Raw genomic sequence first — 23,397 nt, forward strand, 5'->3', positions numbered from 1 at the left:
GGAAAGTATTTTGCTTGCCACGTATAAAAGAGTCAAGAAGCTGCTTTTCTTATTATGAAAATGTGTGTCTAACCCAGATTTAAGGAAAATGATCTCGTAGGAAGACCTCTGTGAATGTAGGCATTTAACAGCTGCTGTGCTGTCGCTTGTGGCTGCCAGACATCCAAAGACAGGTCACTGGCAGGAGCTCATGGTTCTAATTCCTTTCCCAGGCAATCCCCTTCCCTCCCTGTGGCCCATCGCTGATGGGGTGTCTTGAGCAATGGGTGCTGTGGGGGACATGGGCTGAGTGTACGAAATCTGTCACTGTCCAGGACTGTCTGTGGTGGGCTCCTCGTGCTGGAGCTGACAGCTCTGGGGAGCTGCTACTCAGGATTTGAGATGGAGCATCTCAGACCTCATCAGTTGAATCACTGCAAGTTTCTTCTCATTCGCCCAGCTGGGCTGATTGGGTGATGTAAAACCTGTGGTGCTGCTGCCCCATTTCCATCTTGGTAAGTGCAAACTTTTCCAAAGGTTAGCTGCTCCGGGTTACTAATCCTCTCTGAGGTAAGTACGACATGAGGTGTGTGGGACCACCTCTGCACCCTGCCCTTGCAGCAGCACAGCTCCGGCCATGGGCTGAGCTGCAGAAGGGCCACGGCTGGAAAAGAACTCCCTGGGGGCAGCAGCAAAGCTGAGGGGGCAGAATGCATTTACCTGGTCCCGAGTTTGACCAGAATCTGGTGCTCCACAGCAGCAGTTCAGTGAAAGCCCGTAGCTGTCAAACACTGGCTGAAATGAGAACAAAAGAGGGGATCAAGATGGAGGGAGAAGGGCAATAACTAAATTGAAGAAAAGCTTGAAAGAGTGAGAGAAATACACAACGCTTTGCAGTCACCTTCCTCCCAGTGATCTGCCTTTACAGCGGAATTTAGAACCACTGCCACTTATCAGAGCTTCCGTGTTTGTGCCTTTTTCTTAAAAGAAGTACTTTTTTACTTGATGCAATGCATTGTAAGCCAGAGTTGTGGTTGGTGTCACGACAGCTGTCTCACAGTGAACGAGAAACCACAGACTTTATTGACACTTCAGCAGCTGAAGGTGCATCCTTGTGCCCGGCCTCCGGCTGCCACTGACTTTTAACAAGCCGTGAGGCAGGTACACGTTGCTGGGCTGTTTCGGGTGCCGGTGCCCGGCGGGACGGCCGCTGCAGCTGCTGCCCCCGCGCTCCGGCCGCTGCCGCCACCGCGGCCCGCGCGCTGGTACCGCCCCGTCGGGCGGGGCGGGGCGGGCGCATGCGCGCTGCACCGCCCCCACCGCCTATAAGAGCGGGCGCGGCGCCCCCCGCGCCGAGCGGGCGCGGTGCCGGACGGGGCGCACCGGGAGCAGCGCGGCGTGGGCTTGGCGCGCCCGACCCGCTCCGTCCGTGGGAGGATCGCGGGCTCCCGCCGTCCCTCGCCCATGGGCGCGGAGGAGGGCGCGGGCCGGGTGGGGGCGGCGACGCGGCGGGGAGCGAGAGCGGAGTAGCGGCGCCCCCGGCTCCGCCGGTGCGCCCCGGGCGGCGGCTCCGCACCCTGCGGGCCGGCCCCGGGCATGCGGCGGCGGCGGGACCCGCGGCCAGAGTCCCCGCAGCGCGGCGGCTGCCTGCCCCGGGGGGCCGGGCGGCGCTGCCCCGGCGCGGGGGGGCCCTGACGGAGCGGCCGCCCCCCCGGCGGCGCCATGCGGGGCTGGCTGCTGCTGGCGGCGCTGGGCTGGCTGCTGCCGGCGGGGGCCGCGGCCAGCGGCGAGTACTGCCACGGCTGGCTGGACGGGCAGGGCGGCTGGCGGGACGGCTTCCAGTGCCCCGAGCGCTTCGACGGCGGCGACGCCACCATCTGCTGCGGCAGCTGCGCGCTCCGGTACTGCTGCTCCAGCGCCGAGGCGCGCCTCGACCAGGGCGCCTGCGACAACGACCGGCGGCAGGGCGGCGGCGAGCCGGGCCGCCCCGGCAAGGACGGCCCCGACGGCGCGGCAGGTGAGGCGGCCCTGGCTCGGCGAGGATGGCCCCGGGGTGTCTCCGGCTCGGCGGCTCCGCGGGAGCCGTCGCGGGTTTGCGGCGATCTTCTTGCCCACCCCTTCCCCCCTTGCAGCCGGTTCCCCTCCATCGAGTCGTGGGGCAGCACGGACGGAGCCGGCATGGCCGGGCTCTTACACGGGGAGGAGTGCCCAGCTGAAGGCCTGCCTTTCCCGCCCTTGCTGCTGGAAGTCCCAGCCACGTCTCTGTCAGAGCAGGTGACACCACTCCCCTGGGTCCCGGGCCAGCCGTCTCGGCCTGGCACGGCTCTGCCGCCACTTTGAACGGGCTCCTCAGCCGTGGCTGAGCTCCCCATTGAAAAGGCAAGGAAAAATGAGACAACCCCCATGAACAGATCAGAAAAAGTAACAGGATATTTCAAAAGGACTCTGGCTGGTCCCCACTGTAATTGTGTATGTTCTTTCAGCTCTGATATCCCCACTTAGGACTGGTTTTACAAGATTGAATTTCAAGGATAAACTCAAGTCTTTCTACTGCTGTTTAAAAAAGCCCCGGTGGCTCCCCAGCACCCTTGCTGCCATCCACACGTGCTGAGTGCGGGAGAAGTAGCCTGAAGTGATGTTATAATTAGGACAGATTTACTCCTGGAAAACTTGCACATTACAGTGTGGAGCAAGTGTGTGCACCTGCTCAAGAGCTGCTGTAATGCCAAGTGCAGAAGTGGAGATGATGTTTTACAGCCTTTTGTTTAAAAGTACTAAAGTGATGGAAGAGAAGTGGCTTTTGGTTATAACTCACTTCATCTAATCAGTTGTGCCAGGAAGTATTCTGACTTGAGCAGACAGATAACCCCCCCACCCTTACAGTTCTGAGAACAATGCATTTTTGTAAATATTTTTTTATTTAAAATTTATTGCTTTGGAGGTTTGGGAGCCATTGCCCTGTGCTGGCACTGATTAACTTGCAGGTCATTAGCAGTGGCTGCCTTAGCAGGGTCAGACAGGGTCAAGCAGGGATCCGTAGCCCTGCCTGAGTCTTGGAGCTGCCAGGTTTTGGTGGAAATGATGAACTCCAGGCATGTTGCTGAGAGCATTCACAAGCACTGAAGGGAGACACTTTCCCTTTGTTATTTGTGGATATATCCATACAGATTTCTTACTGAGACAGAGAAAAGAGCTTTTTCCCTGGGACTGCAGAATGGATTATCTCAGTTGGATAGAGTATGGCACTTGTATAACACCGTTGTGGGTCTGATCCCTGTATGGGCCATTCACTTAAGAGTTGCTCTCAGTGATTTTATGTGTCCTTTCCAACTCAGGTGTATTCTGTGAAATCTGTACATGTAGCCCAGATTCTTCCAAGGATGATGTTTACCATCCTTGGTGGCTCCTGATTCCACCAATGAGCATCATCCATACTTTCTGCTCCTACCCCTTGCCCACCCTCAGTCCTCCTGCCCTGATGTCCCATTATTAGGCCTCACAAGGAGGAATGCTGCCCCTTTGGAGCATGGTGCTGTCTCTGCACTGCCTGCTCTGTGGTTCCTCCCTAAACCTGGGGCTGAAGTGCAGAGCAGGTGGACATTCATCCCCAGAGTTGTGGGGTGCCAGAGGCCCTGTGACTACTCTCTGGTCACTGCCTGCTGTCACCCTGCCTCAGCGGGCTGGCAACAGCCAGAGTGGGCTGGTGATGGAGAGGGATGTCGTGTAGCACCAGGGTTTCACTACCCCATGATCCTGAGCCCTCAGCAGGGATCCTGCCCCAAAGTATCTCCTAAGGCACTGTTGAAACCCGGCTGTATCTTGCCTGATTGTTCTAGTAGGACATATTGGAGACATGATTTGATGAATGTGGAGCAGTGGTTGCTGTGAACTAGACCATCACCAACAGGAGAGAAATAGAAGCCATTGGGTTTAACAGCCCTTTTCATCATTCTGGTATAAAATGCTCTGCTTGTATTGACCTGTGCTGGGAGGAAGTTGGCTCTGCTTGGATGAGGGGGGATTGCTGAGGTTTGTCCTTGGCCCGTGGTGACAATGTTTTCCTTGCTGTTGCAGTGCCCATCTACGTGCCGTTCCTTATTGTGGGATCTGTATTTGTCGCCTTCATCATCCTGGGGTCACTGGTGGCAGCTTGCTGCTGCAGGTGCCTGCGGCCCAAGCAGGAGCCCCAGCAGAGCCGAGCCCCTGCGGGCACCCGCCTGATGGAGACGATCCCCATGATCCCAAGTGCCAGCACCTCCCGGGGCTCCTCCTCCCGCCAGTCGAGCACGGCTGCCAGCTCCAGCTCCAGCGCCAACTCGGGGGCCAGAGCTCCACCGACGAGGTCCCAGACCAACTGCTGCCTGCCAGAAGGGACCATGAATAATGTCTACGTCAACATGCCCACGAACTTCTCGGTGCTGAACTGCCAGCAGGCCACGCAGATCGTGCCGCACCAGGGCCAGTACCTGCACCCGCAGTACGTGGGCTACGCCATGCAGCACGACCCCATGCCGCTGACCCCGGTACCCCCCTTCCTGGATGGCCTGCAGAGCGGCTACAGGCAGATCCAGTCTCCCTTCCCACACACCAACAGCGAGCAGAAGATGTACCCGGCTGTGACTGTGTAGCGCTGATGCCCTCCCCTCCCCATCCCCACCCAGCCAATTTTAATATCTGAACTGAACGGAGGAGAAATTCTTCCTTGGAACAAAGCTTCCAGAACACCACTTGTAAATAATTTTGAAAGGCTCATGCATGTCAGACAGTGTTTATAAACCATTTATTTTCATCGGGGTCTGTTGCCAGGAACTGTAAGGATGATATCTCGGAATTAATGTTGCCAGATACGCTCTCATTCCAGCGCGTGATTTACGGCGGCGAAGGATTACGCTGGAAATGCATATGTATTTCAGATCACTGTGCTCATGAGATAAATGTTGGAGCCGTAAAGTGCCCTTCAGGTATGACATGGTCACAAGTATTTGCCTAATTAATTCTAGAAAGAGTTTTGTTCCACTGTACAAGACGGCAGTACTTCAAGAAACCTCTCTGCTCCCAGCTCCGTAATGATGTTTCCCGTTACTTTACAGACAATCACAACTGAGAGCCGAGCAGTGCAATCCCTGTGTGCCCAGCCACCATGGCTTCTTACACACACCCACTTTGGGCTGAAATGCCACCAGAAGCTTGGTCTTGCAAAGACCAATTTTCCTTGTATTTTGTAGGAATTGGAAGAGTGAATTATTCTGCTCTCCTTTACAGTGCACTTGAAACCCTTCTTGATTTGGTTTTGTGTCAAGATCAGGACCCAGTAGTGGTTTGCACAGACTTTATCTTTGTGAATGTTTTACTAAAACCAGGGTATGAGGTGCTTGCTCTTTGTGACACTCAGCAAAGCTCTTGGTACAGCTGGCAGTGTCTGAACTGAACCTGCCTTGGCAGAGGGAGGTCAGACTGTGATTCCAAACATGCCTGATTTAACCTCACTTCCCATGAAACAGGAAACCCGTGTGAATGCCTACGAAGGTGTCAGCCCCAAAGCCTGCTTGCACTGGAGTCTGCCTGTAGGAAAATGGAGTTTATCTTGTCCCCATGAGCCCATTCTGAATCCCCTCTCCCACCGCATGGGAGTGGGAGAGTGTTAAACAAAACCTAGTTGGGATGTGAATGGGTTGGTGGAGGTTTGAAATCCATCCTCTTTTTCTTCTTTACCTGTGGCAGGAGACTAGACAAGCACAGCTGTATTTAAAAATAAGAAAAAGGCTCAACCAAGGGACAAAGGTGCTTGTGGTGTCACAAGGGTCATGGAGGTAGTGAGATGCAGACAGGAGAGACACTTTACACTGGAGCTGTTGGCTCTGTCCTGCTTTGCTTCATCTGGGGAAAACACCTCTCCAGGTTGAAGAGGCAACAAACAGATCATTCTAATTATATCACCCCAAATGCAGCAAAGTAAGGCTGGTTTTGTCTCTTAAAAAATGTAGCCTCTGCATCTCCATCCATTTGCTCCTCAGCCAAAACAGTGCAGCAGAATACTTGAGGCCCTGTGCAAAACCCAAGCAATTACTGTAGCCAGACCAGTGATGACAAAAGGTTTCTTATTGTCTGATACTGTATCAATATGTAGCAATAACTGTGATGCTATGTTTTGTATGCCTGTTTTTTTAAATGACACAGAAGGTGCAGATGCCTTGCCAAACCCAATGGTTTACTCATAAACACGCCACACACAGGCAGTCTGCAGCAGGCAGCCATGGTTTGGCCACTGGCACGGGGAAATGAATAGGTAATTTATCCCAGATCTGTTGTTCCTGGCTGTGATCTCCCAGTCAGTGTGCAGGATCTGGACAGAAAGATTGGTTTGTGAGACCTGGCTTCCTCTCCAGCCAGGCTGGGTGTCTTTGGGAAGCGGCGCCTGGCTGCAGGCAATGTTGGATGCTGCACAACTCGGTGCTTGGGGATCTTCAGGGCAGTGGGTGCTCCAGAGCTGGGTGCTGCCAGGCTTCTGAAGGACCCCCTGCACTCTCTGGTCTCTGGGGGTGTAGGTTTCCACCTGCCCACGTTGCAGTGGGGTCACACAGAGCTGGCATCAGGCACAGGGGCAGCTCTGCGTGCTTCCCTGGGAGCAGGAGGTGCTTGGCTCTGGGTGAGCCCTGGTCCTGTGCTCCTGACCGTGCCCAGCTGTGAACCAAGTCAGCTCCCCTCCACTGCCTGCCTTGCACAGGCCCTGGCAAGGACACCTCCTCTGACCTACGGAATTCAGGTGAATCTTTGTATATTGTTTACTTGTTTAAAAAAAAAAAAGAATAAGTTAAATTTAAGTCTGTAGAAATTAATTTACAGCTGAAGGCAGAGAAACCCGAGCTCTAATAAAAGGAATTTTGTGAGATGTGGCTTTTTTTTAATGTCATGTACAATAATGTAAAACCAATGTTACCATTTGATACAGCTTTTAAATCTCTGAAAGAGCACTTGCTTTAAAGTGTTTCTTACAACTGAAGAAAAAAGCCCCCTTTGTTTCTTAATAAATACTTATGGTGTGACTTTGGTTTTGTTTGCTTTGTCATAGGGTTAATTTTTTAGTTAATGCTTTGCTTTCCTGTGTCTCCAAAAGAACATCTGACCAGCCCCCCTCTCCAGAATGGCAAAACCAAAAGTTTGAATTTTTGCTGTGTTCTTAAAGAATAACAGTAAATCCAATAACTTACATGTCTGATGCCATGGGGCATGTGAGGAGATGTGTTTAGGGAGAAGGGGTGCAGGGAGATGGCATCTGAGCATCAGCTGAGTTGGGGATCCCTCACCTCTCAGGTGGCTGGGGAGGAGTGGTGGGAGCAGGATGGGCCAGAGCCTGTGGGCTTATCAAATTCCCTCTTGTCAAAGAATGCCAAATACTCTGCATTAAATGGCATTTTCTGAGAATTTTGGTTTCTGTTGGATTCACAGTTACCAGCTGAGCATTTATTTTGAGTGTGTAACTCTCAGTAAGTGGCTGTGCTGTCCCCACTGTCCTCTGCATGGGGACCCTTCTTGCTAGAGCAAACTCTGTCCTCAGAAGTGAGACCAGAACCAAAGCCTCGTAGTGCCAGGAGCAATAGCTCAGTCTGGGACAAGGCCACTTTCCTTTCCTGGTGTTTGCTCCCTCTTACTGCTGGAGATGCTGGCATTGCACTCTGGACAGGTGGGTGGCTAGAGGAGCCTAAAGGGCATGGAGGGGAAATTGGGTGATCTGCATGTTTATGACTCAAAAAAGTAGGGAAGAACAGTCTGGGAAGAACAGCGCCTTGGTCAGGCTCTACACAGCACATTCCAAAATGCCACAGCTTCCTGGTGTCTGGGGGAGGTGAGGTAGGAAGGCTGGGAGCAGAAAGCTGGCAGGGAAGGAGGGGGTCAGCCATGGCTCAGAGCAGATGTGCTGAGGTGACGAGTACTGCGCAGCAGGGCAGGCCAACAACTTGTGTTGAAGCTTTTTCTTGTGTTTTTATCTGCAGAGTTGCTTCGCCCTTGGCAGATGTTTTCGTGCCGTGCCGGAGTTGGTGTGCACAGCAGGCGGTGGTGAGGGTGGGGAAAAGCCAGCAAACCCCCCTCAGGCTGGGCTGGTGCTGCTTGGCCCTGAGCGCACCAGGCTGGTGGTGTCCTCACAAGGGGACCTGTGGGCACAGTGGTGCCCTGAGGTGGCTGTAGGCAATCCTGTGCCCAAAATCCTGTGCCCAAACCACTGAGCCACGCAGAGAAGAGCGGGAAAGCATCGCCAGTGATAGGATCCCCTCCCAGCACACACGTGGAGAAACACTCTGGAATGTCTCCCCTGTGAGCTGGGCACGGCAGGGGACAGAGCCCCTTAGCAGGGGCTTGTGTGGCCCTGTACAGCTGCCACCAGCTGTGCCACGGTCATCAGGGGACAGTGGGGGTTGTGCAATTCAGGGCCAGCGCTCACACGTGGCCCACGATGCCCAAGGGGAGCAAGCCAGGGAGCAGGTCTCAGCTCAGCACATTAACCTCAGCACCTCCCTTGCAAAATGTCTCATTTGCTGCTCACTTTTGATCTTCCTGGAGCTCTCCTCCCTCCAGATTTTCTGCTTTTCTACTCTTTTCCTCCCACTGAAGTTATTACTAAATATTATTCCCTACATGTATTCCCTTCTATTTTTCCAAGCTGAATCTCATTTTATTGTTTCCTCCTCATATTTCCTGCTTCTCAGTAGGTCCCTTTGCAATATTTATCTGTCCTCGGTGGGGTTTGCAGCATTTTCCCACCCAGGATCACTTGCAAATGGACTGAACAAATCACATAAACCTGTGCCATCCTTTCTCCCCTTCCCCATCTACACTGAGTGGAGCCAGTTCCATGAGATCCTGGCCATCCTGGAGGCTCAGTGTCCCCTGTTCCATAGGAGAGCATTTAATCCTTGTGACAGTATTTCTGTGCAGCCTGAATGGCCAGGTAACAGCAGTCACTGGTGCTGTAACAGCCTCCCTCACCTCAGCAATGGGGATAAGCCCATTGTGCTGGGTTGTGTGCCACAGAACACCACTGTGGGCTCCAGTGAGAAGGCCTCAGGTGAGCCAGGCACTGTGGTGTGGCTGCTCTGCATCAAACACTACATGGTGCTGGCCTGTCTGCAGCAAGCCCTGGAGGTGCGGGTGGCACAGGCCATGTCTCAGCACCCTGGGGTGTGCCAGTTCCCCCATCTCCTGGGGGACACAGCTTCCCCCCAACCCATCCCTGGGAAGCCACTACAGTCCTGGCACAGGGATGGATTTTCTCCTCCTGCTGCAGAATTCCCCCTTCCTGTGCCAACACTTATTGGTTTTGTGATTTGCCCACAGAAATGATGTCTTAATTTGTGCATTATACCTGGAAAATCCCAGTACACTGACCCGAGATGCAAGTGAGCATCATGAGCTGATCCCAGGCCTTTTTCACCTGGCTAGTGACCCTGCATCTCTCACCTTCTCCAGCTTCTCCATGCTGGCTTGTTTGCAATGTTTTCCCTGGCCCTCATGTCATTTCCATCTCCTGCTTGTTCCTGCTGAGCCAGACCTCTTGTGGGGGCAGCTGGGGTGGATGGGAACACCTCTGCCCATCTAGTTCATGGGCCAGAGGCACAGCTTCATTTGGAAAATACCTTCCCACTTGACATCAAAGGTGACATCTTCCAAATACTGAGAGCAAGGCAGCAAACATTCCACTAGGCATGGCTGAAAAGTTGCTAAGTGTGCAAGAGGCCAAGTATCCTCTTACTCCCTGATTTTCATTAGAAGAGGGGAGACAAACCTCTCTGGAGTGTAACATGAGTCACAGCTCTCAGATTCCAAGTGCCTCCAGCATTGTACTGGCTGCTGTCTTTGTCAAAAGAAAGTTAGTTGACTTTATTTTTAATATTAATCAATTTCAGTGGCTATTTCTGATGAGATGAAGCCATGCAAGTAACAACTCAAAGCAGTCACTTTCTGCACTGGGCACATCCAGCTCACCAAGGACACATGTTCCTTTCTGTTTGCATTGTCCATAACACATCAGGAAATATGAAAGAAAACTCACCTGAAACCTTGAAATCTTGTCTGCCATCACTGCCATCTTGTCACTGCTGTTGCAGTGACACCGTTTAGGCTTATAATAGCAAAAAGAGATTTCAAACATTCAAGAAAGAATAGCTGTAACATTTTTCTCCTAAACATGATAATCCTTTACTTTCAAGTAAATAGTCTCTTATTGCCTGTTATCAGTCCTTCAAAAAACCTCCAGCAAAATCAAGGCAAACAGTGATGCATCAAGCTGAAAAATGTTTAATTCAACAGGTAAGTTGCTTTCCATCAAACCTTCCTCATGTTTAGTGCTGAACCAGCTCAGGGCACGGCCCACCCTGGTTTGCCTCTCTAGGTTAATTTGAAAAAAAAATAAAGCAAGAAGACACTACTTTGGATCCTATCACTGCTATTAAGCCAGGGCAAGTCAGCATCATGTCAGAAAACAGTAATAATGTAGTGTGCAGGGATAGAATGCAAGAAAATAAAGATAGTGCAGAAGGTAGTCTCACACCTGAGGAGCTGCAGCTGTTCTAACCACCAAAGATTAGGAACAGGCCACAGCTGTGTCCAATAATGATGGAGTGCTACAGAAGAGTGGGTTAGCTGGGTGAGAAGAGAGTTGGAGTTTGTTGGTTGTGCTGTGAAGAAGAAGGAGTCAGTGCTGTGAGGAGTTGTCCACGAGAAATCACCAAAAAGGTATGAAACTTTTGCAATAAGATGACAACAATGCAGCAATAAACTAAAAATACTTCTCTATCTCCCTTGCAAGATATAGAGCAGCTTCACAGGATTATAAAAAAATGGCTGTATTGGAGGAGACCCTAAAGATAGTCTAGTTCTCAGTGTACCATCCAGCCTGGCCTTGAACACCTCCAGGGGTGGGCTACTTAAATTTCCTTCCATCAGGTTTAGGAAGAGCTTTGAAAGCTGATGGGGACCACGTGGCAGTGTTTGATTCTGCTGGGTGCAGAGCCCAGTTTAGCTGAGCCACAAACTTCCCAGAGCTTGCTGGTGCTGCAGCAGGTCTGACTTGTTGCAGGACAAGATGAGGATGTTGGTGTGTTGTGCAGTCTCTGCTATGATTCAGTAACCAAATGGTAAATATTGGCTTATGCAGCTGCTAATTCCCTCAATATTTGCTTTTGAGAGACAGAATCCTATTGACTTCACACAATCAGACAGTCTATGCATGATTGTAAAGATCTCATTATGGGGGGAAAAATAATTCTAATTTACATTCCTGCAAACCAAAAGCAACTGCTGTAGATTTACTGCACAGTCAGAATCAGGCTCTCAGTTTAACAGGTGAAGCTGAAGCCCACCCTCACTGTGGATGGGCAAATACACAGTCATTGCACAGGATTTAGTCAGCAGTATGAGAGCAGTAGGCAGCTCAAGCTCTGATACCTGGCACATCCAAATGAGCTGGCACTAGGATCACACTGGGGTTTTTCATGGACTAAGGCATGTTTTCAGGAGCTTACAGGCAGTTCCTTCCACAGTGTGGAGAAAGGAAGGAGTGAGATGGAGCAGCACAGTTACAAACCCAGCACAATATACAAACTCAGAATCCCTTTTCTCCTGAGGGACTGGGGTGGGGGTGCTCCTGCTGCCTGTACTCGATACCAGCAGCTCCACAGGACCAACAAAGCAGTCTTGGTTTACTGTGACAGCTGTGCTGCACATTTTTGATGAGGCTGTAGGCCAGTGCCAGCTGAGCCATCAGACAAGGTGGCTGTGGGAGCTGAGGCTCCCAGGCTCACCACTGCAGGATTTAAGTGCCAATCTGCCCTGAAAGGTTGGAGCTTCTCCACTCAAGGGCTGCTTTGTGTGACCCAGGAAGCTCAGTGCCCTCACCACTCTGACATGGCACCCTCACAGGGACAGCACCAAACACCAAGGGAAATACTGAGGGGAACCATGACCACCTCTTCGACTGTCACCCCACTGTCCTTAGAGAGTCATGGCAAGAAAAATGCAACATGAGCTCCCTCCCTTCAAGCTTCCTCATGGTGAATGTCCTGGCTGGGCATGGCCACTGCAGCAAGGTCTCACCAGCACTGTTCATCATTCCCTTACCTGGGACACAGCCCACTCCTCATCTGCCCTTGAGCTCCTTGCTCAGTGTGGACAGCCAAAAACCAGCTGTGTCTTTCAGGGGTTTCTAAAGCCTCGTTTCTCTGCAGTCCTGTATTTCTGCTGAGGAGGGAACTCACTGCTCCTTCCAGGTTTCTGAGGACTTGCTGCACCCCAAATGCTGAGGGAACTCAAAGAGGCACGAGGCTGTGCTGGCGGGAGTGCTGGTCACCGGGTACTGCCACAGCAGCACTCACTAAAAGGGATTATGTTTCTGAAATCTTCTTGCTTAACATTCCTCAGCCAGACCTTTCTCAGTTACACTTCTATTTTTTAATGCTCCCATTTCAGACTTGAGCATTAATCTACAGGTTTAGGGACTTTGATTCCTCTTTGTTCTGCTATGAGGCACCGAAGACTGCCGTCAACAGACTTAGCAGCTGCTCCGAATATTTGGCTCTGGGACCTGAGCACTGGGCTCTCTCACAGCCTTGCCTGTCAGACTGTTAGAGGGAAAGTCTCTGAGGTGATTAGTCAACTAATATATCTAATAAGGGGTTTAAGCAGCAATCCATTATGTTTAACAATTCTGAGAATCATTTCCCTTTTAGTGCGCTGTACAAGAGATGACAGTGCAGGGAGCAGTTGGCTGAGCATCCAGTTCTCCCACCACCAACTGAATAAGGCTTACTTAAGTTTATCATCAATTTTACTTTGGCATAATTGATTGGCCAGATGTGTGAGAAGCTTTTACAAACAGCACAGTTCCTGCTGCTACATGCTTGCAGGCTGGGCTGCAGCAATGCAGGCCCAGGGAAGGAGCAGGCATTTACTCCAGCAAAACAGGGATACACAAGTTCATCACTCTCTTTTAATTTCCCTGCAAAGGAAAAGCAGATACTGGTCTGGCTTTTGGGGTGAAAATATTTTGAAATGTACTCAAGCAATGACTTGTTAAGGGAAGATGGGAGATTTGGCTTACACCTTCTTTCTGTTCCATAATTTAAAAAAGAAAATCCAAAAATGATTTGTTGTAAAAATCATTTTTCCCCTAAGGGGGAAAAATTTTAGCCAAACTATATATAAATATCCACTTTGTTCCTGATAAAATCTGTTTACTTCCAGCATCTATTAATATTTGGACAAAGGGATCTCTTTGTTAAAGCTCATACCCTTTCATTTTCTAGAAGGCTCTGACAGTGCATGTTCTCCATGGTCACCAAAAATCAAGTAAGGCCAACCTTTTCTGCAAATTTAACTTCAGCCATAACTTGAGTCCCATTCCTGAGTCGGTGCCAGGCGTCCCCTGGCGCATGCGGATGCAGCGCTACCGGGGACATGAGAGCCTTGTGTGGTGCTTCCTGCTGCCGCTCCTGCTCGAGGCCAGGGAGCTCCAGAGTCACTTCTCCAGGTCTGGCCACACCAGCGAGCTTGGCAGTGTCAGCTGAGCAGCAGCAGCAGCAGAGATGTGGCATTCCTGAGCAGGCAGAAGCAGCAGAGAGCCTGGCCCTGTGCTCTGGAGGAAAGCGGCTGCCAGGGTCTCACCTCACATCTCGCTGCACTATCAGACCATGCTCCTCCTCACACTCGGAGCCTGAAGGGCCCGTGTTAAAATTGCAAATTTAGCTGCAAGTAAGGAGGCAAGGGAAGGTTTTTAGGGCTTAATTTTCCCCTGCTGTGTCTACATGACCTAACTGGGACAAAAGACTTCTAAGCTTTATTTTGGTGAAGCCTTGGTGAGATCAAGTGTATCATTTGTAGAAGAATCTCTCTCCACCTAGCTTATATAAAAAGATAGTTTTCCCCCTGAAGACACTATTCAAATACCAGTATCTGCTGTCAGCTCATCAGTACCATTCTTATTTTGCCATATTAGCCTTGCATTTGGGGCCTGATTTGAGACTTATCGAAGGAACTCAAGCCTTGCTCTAATGAGCAGGCCCTTAAAACACACCCAAAAGGCCGTGAAAAAATAGAAATAATCCATTCAACAGCTTTGCAGACTAAATCTCAAATGTATTTAACACTGAACTCTTGCTGCAAAGCTTGTGGGTGAATAAAACAAACAAGCCTCGGTCTGCTGGATTGCTTTAATAAAAGGTTTATTGGAAATATTTTTGTGCAGACATACAACAGTCAACAATGCTGTTCAAAGCTACAAATTGTCTAAGTTTTCTGAACCTTCTAAAAATACAAGTAAATGACCTTCATTTGTATTCAGTCTGAGAGGGAAACAAACTCCACTGTAATGCAATGCTGTATTTAAACTACCAGAGGACATTAATAGGACCTGAAAATGGTAACACTTCTAGAGGAAAAAACCCACACACCACTACTTCTCTGCTGGGAGCCAATTAAACATCCCCCCACAGCATCACTCCTCTCTGCATATCCAGATTGAAACATCCCCATCTGAAACAATATTTAAGCAATTCGAGTACAGATATGACAGACAAGCGGGCACATGACTTGGCTCGCTGATGAAAAAGATGCTGTTAAAGATCCTGTCACTCAAGACCCTGAATATTTGACCTCCCCTTGCAATGGGCTGCACTTTGGGGGCAGGAGGAGGGACAGGGGGAGGTTTTCAAGTTAAACATCTCTTCCAGCACACACATGTACACAGTCCCAGAGGGCTTGGCTGCCTCACTACTTCATAACTGGAGCCCTTAAAAAAAAAAAAAAAGAGTTGAGCAACAACTTTGAGCAACTTTCCAGTCTATGAACTCTTGACAGTAAGAACAGCAAGTACCTTCATTCCCCTTCTGAATCAACATATCAACCAGAAGGGCAGAGGAGAGCGCAAGCACTGTCTGGTAAACTCCATGTTTTCTAAGAAACCCAGCAGATGTTTTGAAATTAATTAATTTATGCCAAGACGACATCTGGAACATCTTCGCAGGAAAACCACCCAGTAAGGTAGTTAGAATTTAAAACAATCGTGTCTTTCTGTTAATGTTGGCTTTTTCCCTTGGCTTCATTGCTCCATAATTACAAGGGTGCTGACCTTCCAGCTATGCACAGTGACAGTTTGGCAATATATTAACACTTTTCTTCATTGTTAGACTTCTGAGTGATTGCCCAGAGCTGAGATTGCCCACACAGAATTTGTAATTTACTAACTTCTGTTTCTCTTTAGAAGCTACCAAGAGGCTGAACAAGAACAGACCTCTTGTGGCAGATTTCAGGAGAACTTATCTCACCTTCTTCATACATAAAGGAAGGCTTTGGATAAACACCAGTACTCAGCCACTTTACCTTCTGTCCACACCACACACGAGCAGGCCATGAATCCAAATGAAACAACCCCGGGGTTTCACACAGTATCACAAAGACATCCAGAGATTAATGAGCCTCTTGCACTGGCCTGAGGGACAGGAACCTGCCCAGGAGCACACCTGAGCAGAAATCCCACTAACTCTCCATGAGGGGGTGTCAGCCAGGACTGAAATAATTCCAGTCCTCAGTTCTGGTGAGTCCATGAGGGAAAGAGGAACCAGTAAATAATTTAGCAATCTTCATAACCCAGGAAACAACCTGCTAGAGCCAAAACATGCTAAACAGGGAACACCTCTGGCAGGGATTCATTCTAAGTTCAGGACTCAGGTTGGTACCAGACAAACTCAGCTTCAGGAGGTAAGAATGCTTCACAAATTCTCAGCTCTGCTCCCTTCCTAGAGCCACAGGAAGGAACCAAAGAAATCAGCTTTATCACAGCTCTTCACAGATGCCTGAGGAATCCCTCCCCTCACTAACCTCTAACAGCAGCACTGGTCTTGGTCAATCTATTTTGTTTCCCTTCACCTCTCCAGACAGCCCATCCAAAAGCACACTTTTGGCCAGATAAACTCAGGCTGGCTAGGTTTCCAGCAGGTCATTGAGAAGTGATCACCTTTGGGATTCACTTGTGTGGCCAAGCAGTGCAGGGCACTTTCTGGTTCTCATTTGCCAACAAAGCTCAAAGCCTCCATTAATCTTACTGCTACATATGAAAAAAGTAGCCATATGGATTTATTTTGTTGTCACCTATTGTACTGACCTATGCCTGGCCTTCTCCAGACACAAAGCTCTGGTCACAGATGCTGAAAGGCAGTGAAGCCTCTCTTGGGTGTCTACAGGATACTGGGAAGAGGTGAGTGTAAGAATCCCTCCTCACAGGACAGAAGGGGTCCAGCTGTCTGGAGGCTGAGGAACATGCATGGTCAGTGCCATATTCTAGATGCAGACTGATACCCAGATACACCATAGCCAAATTCTCCTCTCCAACCCCTCAGGTATTTCATACCATCACCACTTCTTGTTAGACTCAACAGGACACAAAGAGCTCTTCTGCAACCTGATTGAAGTTTAAGGCATTGATACTGTGTGATGATTCAAAACAAAGGTAAAATACCCTCCGTGCTTAACAGTAATGAGAAATCTGATAAACCCAAGGTGCTTCTCAGGGCCAAGCACCCATTCAATGCCTGCTCTGCTTCAAACCTGAGCTGTGAGAAGTACACTCCTCGAAGCATTTAAAGATTAATTTAAGTCATTAGTTATAAAACTAAGGGAGAATGTAAATAGAGTATCACTAGCCTTCACTGATGACTGGAGGCAATGTGAAAACAGATTTAGTGAGTTAGCCCAAAAGGGCAAACTGCAGGACAGGGACAGTGTAAGGACTGCGCACCTCTTGGGTTCTTGGGCTGTCCATAGAGGGCCAAGTTGCACCCTGTGTGCATTTCACATATTCACATAAATAAAGCTTTCTCTGCTTTATTTACAACTTTATTATTATGACTGTCTGCCAGCGAACACACTCCAGTACATGCTGTAAAAAATAATGTAATCTTGGTAAGAGAGACTTCCCTGTAGCATCTGCTATGAGCTGCTGGCTGAGGTAGGGGAAGAGACTGCACAGTTTTGGCCATGCACTATGGGGTGTGTAGTCTAGTAAACTGCAGATTAGCGAGGCTTGACTGTTATCTTAATTTACAGCCCATAGAGTTCATGTTAACTCTACACACATTTTTATGTATATTAGCAGCTTAGTTTGACTCAGATACTTTTACTGGTTATTCACCATTTCTCCTTGACAAGTTATTACTGACTTCCCATTCTAGCTCCCTACAGCAAGACCTGAAGCCCTGTCAAGGAGAAGAAAATGTCAACAGACTCCTCAGCAGCGCTCAGAGCAGCTCGGGCTCCCGCTCTCCAGCTTTAAATTGCTACTAGGCAATCATTAAAGGAGCAGCAGCTTCTATGCAAGCCGTGATTATGGTGCTATAAAAAGCAGCAACACAGCCAACTCTAATTCAGGAAAATCACCGCTTCCATCTGAATATCCAAACCCATCTCCCTTTGGTCAGTGCAGAGAGCCGCTCAGGAAGGCCTGTTCTGATCAAGGCTGGGTAGTTAAGTCTGGACAGTCACGCAGAAATCCCCCATTCCTTCTGCTCCGATACCCTGTCTAGTCGATAACATTTTCACACAGCACTTTCAAAGGCTGCTGTTACTGCTCCGTGCATTTGCCCTAATGAACAAGGAATTCTGTTGATGCAGAGCAGCTGTCATTCTCCTTCTGCTAACACAGCACCCGAATGCACCTCATCATTGCTCATCAAGACAAGCAACTCCAACACCCAGTCTGCGGCACATTACAATACATTAATTCCTGTAATGACTCCAAAGAACAAGAAGAATGCCAGGTCTTGACCTGGGTGGGTTCTACAGAATTAACTCAGCTAGAGATTAAGGCCATACAGTGATGATAAAGTCTGACCCACTAGCCCCAGTGTCACATACTGTATAGCCCTGTGACAAATCCCATGTGCAATTCCCATTGAGCTGACAACCAACACACGTAGCTCAGTCTAAATCACCATTCACTCTAGGGAAGGTTTTTGTTTGTGACACACACTGACCTCAATTTACAGGGAGGTCAAAATGATACAGCCCATAGTCTGCACTAATAAAATAAATCACATCAGATGACAGCTGCTCCTCCCCAGCATCTTTCATTATGTTCTGCAAAATTTTGTTGCCCTAAGTTAAGAACAGAAAAAACTCCAGGATCCCTTCTATTCTCTGCTTAACACATTTACTTGCCATTCTTCATTATCCAAAGGCTTTTAAAAGTTTTTTTTCTGCAGCGTCATGAAAAGCCTCCAAATTGTTTACATGCCAATGTTTGGTGTGTAGCTTAGAGTACAAAGACTAAGCTGATCTCATTTTGCCTTGGTGGGAAGTTAATTTTCCTTGTGTTTTTACAAAAGGAAGAAACAATTAGCAGTTTTGAGGAGAGGCTTACACCACACATTTCCTAAACAGATTTGGTTTCTAAATAAAAGGAAGTGTTTAACAGGTTATATCAGCATTAAGATTTAAAAACTCCTGGGATCAGGTTTACTCTCCCCTTATTTATTTTCAGCACTAGTATTTGTGCCTTTAAACAAAATTCCTCTCCCAGAAAATACATACATCCACACTTGGCCCCTTGACATTCATGCCTATGGCAAAATTATTTGTACGTTTTCCTTATTGCATAATTGTCTCATTAGCACTGCAAAAAGAAGGTGATGACTTTTCCCTCTGTGCCATCAGCCTAATCCAAGAGCAATCCTGACTGGTGCTGCAGGAGCAAAATTTGCCTTTTCTAAAAGAGAAGGGGACTCTGAACCTCTGAGGTGGCACTGGAAATTGAATTATAGCATTTGAGTGCTGGCATTTACTCACAAACCTTAAGGAAGATTAAACAGTAGGCCAGGCTGGAACTTTCCTCTCCTTTGCTAAACATAAACATTCATATTCAAATTGCTTTCGGATATATTTAAATCAATAAAAAACTCTGGATGATGGTCAATAAGGCAAAAAACAACGCCAACTTTTTAAATATACAGATGTAGAATATACATTAACCACGAAGCCTGGCTTAAACACAGCAGTATTTACTTTATACTGTTCAGAAACATGGCTTGGTGACTAAAATTAATAGAACTTGTCTGGACGACAGCATAAGCTTTCTAAGAGCTCTTTCAGCTTTAACTTATGCCCCAGTTTTTGCCTTTTTTTTTTTCTTCAAAATCCCAATCTATGCAGCAGCACGCCTGTCCCAGTGGCACAGCAAGGCCATGGAGCCAGCATTCCTTCCAGGGCTCATGGGTCTGGGTGTGTTGGGAAGCCTGTTGATGGATCAGATCTAGAAGAGGGACTGGTTTGGCTGAACAAACAAACAGCAGGTCTCCTCTTCACAATGGCCAGCTCTGTGTGTGTCCATGTGTGTGCAGGCACGTGTGTAATCCCCTCCTGCCCTCCTCTGCGAACCTCTCTTACCTGGCACGGGGAAGGCTTCTTTAGGGTTACACTATCAGCCTCCCATGCACATGTACATCTTATCAACATATCTGACCAGATGGTACCTATAAATTGAAATTCTCACTGTTTTATTCTACTATTAAACTGGGAATGGGGTCATGGAGGGAAGTCCCGGGCTACACTTGAAGTGCACATCCAAATACATCATGAAGCGTTATGAGGAGGCACCTAGTTGAGTTCATCTTGGTGTACAATGCCATGCACTCAAGACAGCTGCTCTGCCAAGCTCTGACTTCCACATCCTGGCTCTGTGAGTAAGCTATTATTTGGGTTTCAGAAAGCTAAGATAGAACCCTAATAAATCCTGTAAGAGGGCAAATAGTCTAAGTAATTGATTGCTATCTTGTGTTATTCTGTCATAAGAAGGCAAATAAGCATTTTTAGCTACAAACTGTGTTGCAATCAAAAATTTTACACCAAATGGTCTGTTGAAAATTTCAGCCAAATTAATTAACAGTGAATACAAGAAGGAGTAAAGTCTGCATGCAGTCATGTGCACTTGGTCTGTTGTGTAACAAAACAGGAAATCTCAGCACCCCGTTCCAATTAAGCAAAGGCTGATTTCTCATGGAACATAAATTTTCTACTTTTCCCCCAGAACAACCTTATGCCGATGTTTTAAATAGTGGTAAAACATTGTTTTTAATTTCACACCTCACATAGCACAGTCAAATGCTTCATAACAACATAAACAAAACTTTAGGCAGAGCTGTGCGACTGAAGTCAAACAATGATTTCCCCCCCACAATATGCACTCAAGGTTTGCAGGGAGAATACAGAAACTTGTTGGCTAAGGCCACAGAAATGAGTTCTCTGGTGTTTTGGCTGCTGCTGCCAAACCTAGTCATGAATGTGTTAACAGTGGATGCATTGATCCAAATCCCATTATTCCCACCACCCATCAAGTAAAGAATAATTTATTCTATTTCTGTTCTCCTTTTGGTTGTATCGTAGGATCGAACGACTTGCGACTGGGAAACAACACCGTGTTCTTCTTGAGAAAATGCATACCCATCTGAAAAAGCAGAAGAAGGAAAAAGAAATCAATCACTGGAGTTGAGCTCAAGAGCACAGACCTCTTTTAGAAACAGTTTTAGGCATCACTGAAGTTATGTGATTGAGACTACAGCAACCTTAATTTCTGTGCTGTGCTTCTGATGCTCAGAGCTGCTCACTGCATTGCCCATATGACACAGGAAGGGTGTCTGCTGCCTGCTCTGTCCCTCTGCTCCCCTCCCCAGGCCAGGACAGTGCACACAGCCACCAAGGCCCTCTGAGTCAATCTAATAAGCTACAGATTGATTTGAACACACTCCCATAGTACTCCCATAGTGGCAGAGCTTCTCCAAAGACTTAAGAGAGAAGTAGATTTGCATTTCAGCTTGACTCCTCTGAAGTCCGCTTGATACCAGCAGTTTCTCTGGAGAAAGGTGGGAATGTCTAGCCCACAACCAGATTTTTCTCACATCTTCCTCTTTACTCCCCTCAGGATTATTTTTTTTAAACAATTTTTCAAGTGGAATCAGACGAATGACACTGTGAAACTTTTGATTCTCTCAGCCAGTCACTTATATTTTGCATAGAGAAAACACATGTTCTGGAGGTGTCTATTTGGTTAATCCTGCTGGCTAGCACAATCCTGTGGTCTCCCTAGAAACTGTTCAGATGAAAATAACCATGTGCCTGATTTCTTTTAAAGTATTGTGGACAGGCAAGTGACATTTATTGATAGCATCTGCAGAACACCACAATGCTGGTAAAACAGTCACAAATAGCTAATGGGCAAACATGATGAAACAGCAGACAGACTTGCAGACGTGGTCTCATAGAAAGTTCTGAATGGAAAACTATAGCAAAGGACAGGAGATTTTTTGACACCCCGAGTCACAAGCACAGCAGGAAATCTTTGCCAGTAAGTGGAGGGGATTCAAGCAGGAATACATTGCTCCAGTCACATATCCCTCATGGAAGTGATTGCAGGACAGCAGGAACCTTGATTTGATTACATGACCAATCATCCCAGCATCCCATTTCATTTTCCCTGAGCAGTTCCATGCCAATATCATACTGCTACAGAGGCACAGGTTTGTTTTTCCTGCCTGTAGCTGAAGGTTCACAGAATACATTCATGAAGTGCAAACAGCCTTTTGGAAAAAAGTGTATCCATCCTGGATCATTGCAAAGGAAGTACGATGCACAAAACAGGCTTTCATTTAAAAAAGGGTAGATTCACACTTAAACAAACACCTCCACTGGGTTTGTTCCATGTGAAGAGCCAGCATCCTGTTAGCATTTTTGGCTAAATTCTCCATGGATAAGTCAACTTGGTCAAAGACCACAAGCTTAAGCCCTAGAAGACTGAAGCCCATGTCCCATTGCCTGATTTGCATCGAGGTGGCTTTGCTATATTTACTTATCCATGAGATCATTCGGCATAACGGAGTCTTCAACTGCCATAACTGCTGCAAATCCAGCACTGACCACACAAGTCAGCCCTGGGTGTCATCTTCCCATGACCTGCTTATTCCCAGTGCTGCCACAGGCCTGCAGACAGCCAGGCAGCCCAACCACTCCACAATGCCAATGCAAAATTCAGTCAAAGGAACCTGTTCACTACTCTCACACCAATAGGAAACACCTTAATACAGCAAGAAACTTCATACTAAGATGATCTGTGATTAAGAATACCAGGGGTATCCTCACATGTTCATGTCCCTCATCCATCCTGGAATATCAGCAACAAGGGTTTTGTGTGTATGTCATGGGAAAGGCTGTGACCCCCAAGCTTCTCAGCCGAAGCTCAACATTTGGCAGCTCATGTAAGACTTTTCCTGTAGATCTCTATACAGGAAGATGAGTTCATATTACATTTTTCTATTCACATTACAATTAAAATTGAACTTCAAGCTGTTTAGGCAGCTGACTGTGCCTTGTGGAATCAAAATGCTGCAAATGCTTGAGTCCCATCCATACTCCCCAAGCAGCTCTACATTTCCACTGCTTCCCGATCCCGTCCAAAACCAATGAAAGTTTCCATCTGTCAGTTACTAGGGAACTTTCCGGAAGTTTGAACTTTTCCCTCAACTCCTGTTTTAAAACCACACCTATGAGCCTGCCTTGGGAACAAGGCCCTTATTGTTCAGCTGTCCTGCAGCAGCCCAAGGAAAGAGCACATTTCTTTGGGGCTTTCTGGGCACAACCCACTCACCCTCACAGAAGGAAGGACCTTTATACTCCGAGACTTTCTATTAATGGAGGAAAGTGGCACTTTTGAATATCTGTCAATGGGGCTCATTTGTTAAGAAGAGATTCACATTCTCATCAAATCTAAGGTTTCACTGGTACCAGATATCAGACAATCTACTGAATTTTAAAAGCATCCTGTTGGGTTTTCTTAAAGCTTTGATATTCTATGAGTAGATCTGAATCTAGTCTCCCATTAGGTCTCTCATTTAACACTCTTTTTCTGTTCACTGCAATGGCTGCTCTGGTCTGTGCAAGCTCAACAGCACTCTCATGGCAACAGCTTCCAAGACCAGGACCAAAAAGTGTCCAGAGGGCTCTTTTTATTCCAGAAGACCTCCTCATGGAAGGACTGCTTACAGTTTTTGTCACTTCAGGGATTTATTTTAGAGGCCTTCTACTCCTTGCACTCTGCTCTGACACACCCAAATTGTCTGCCCCAGGATTTGTTTAGGCCAGCCAGCAAGAGGGCACTTGTCACTGGCAGCCCATCAGAACTCTCACCTGCTACAGCATTTCACTAGTTCATACTGCAGTGGTATTATGGTTTAGTACAGTCCAAAGTATAAAATGCATCCTTTTGTTTGCCTTTGGAGAAAAATGCCCAGATTCAAATCCACTAAAACTTTTAGGGGGTTGGGGAGATGTGAGAGACCTTTTTTTTTTTTAATCTCTTCTAGGAAATATTGCTTCTTGGATAGCAAAACTCTC

The 23,397-nt window shown here is 47.9% G+C and overlaps 2 protein-coding genes across 2 annotated transcripts in view; one reads left to right on the plus strand and one right to left on the minus strand.

Annotated features, from left to right (window-relative positions):
• Positions 1–1,701: 1,701 nt before the first annotated feature.
• Positions 1,702–7,022, plus strand: SHISA2 (shisa family member 2). Its single transcript, XM_066570952.1, has 2 exons — positions 1,702–1,996; positions 4,054–7,022. The coding sequence occupies exons 1-2, from the start codon at positions 1,702–1,704 to the stop codon at positions 4,605–4,607; spliced, it is 849 nt and encodes a 282-aa protein (XP_066427049.1). The 3' UTR covers positions 4,608–7,022.
• A 7,150-nt stretch (positions 7,023–14,172) lies between these two features.
• Positions 14,173–23,397, minus strand: part of ATP8A2 (ATPase phospholipid transporting 8A2) — a 319,989-nt gene continuing 310,764 nt past the window's right edge. Inside the window, exon 37 of the mRNA XM_066544842.1 lies at positions 14,173–20,458. Within this exon, the coding sequence (XP_066400939.1) occupies positions 20,361–20,458 (98 nt within the window). The 3' untranslated portion in view covers positions 14,173–20,360. The remainder of the gene's footprint in view (positions 20,459–23,397) is intronic.

This window comes from Molothrus aeneus, chromosome 2, assembly GCF_037042795.1.
Source record: "Molothrus aeneus isolate 106 chromosome 2, BPBGC_Maene_1.0, whole genome shotgun sequence".
Classification (NCBI taxonomy): Eukaryota; Metazoa; Chordata; class Aves; order Passeriformes; family Icteridae; genus Molothrus; species Molothrus aeneus.

Coding starts and splice junctions, on each gene's coding strand:
- SHISA2 (XM_066570952.1), top strand. CDS start 1,702: ATGCGGGGCTGGCTGCTGCTGGCGGCGCTGGGCTGGCTGCTGCCGGCG. Junction 1,997..4,053: donor CGGCCCCGACGGCGCGGCAG/GTGAGGCGGCCC, acceptor TTGCTGTTGCAG/TGCCCATCTACGTGCCGTTC.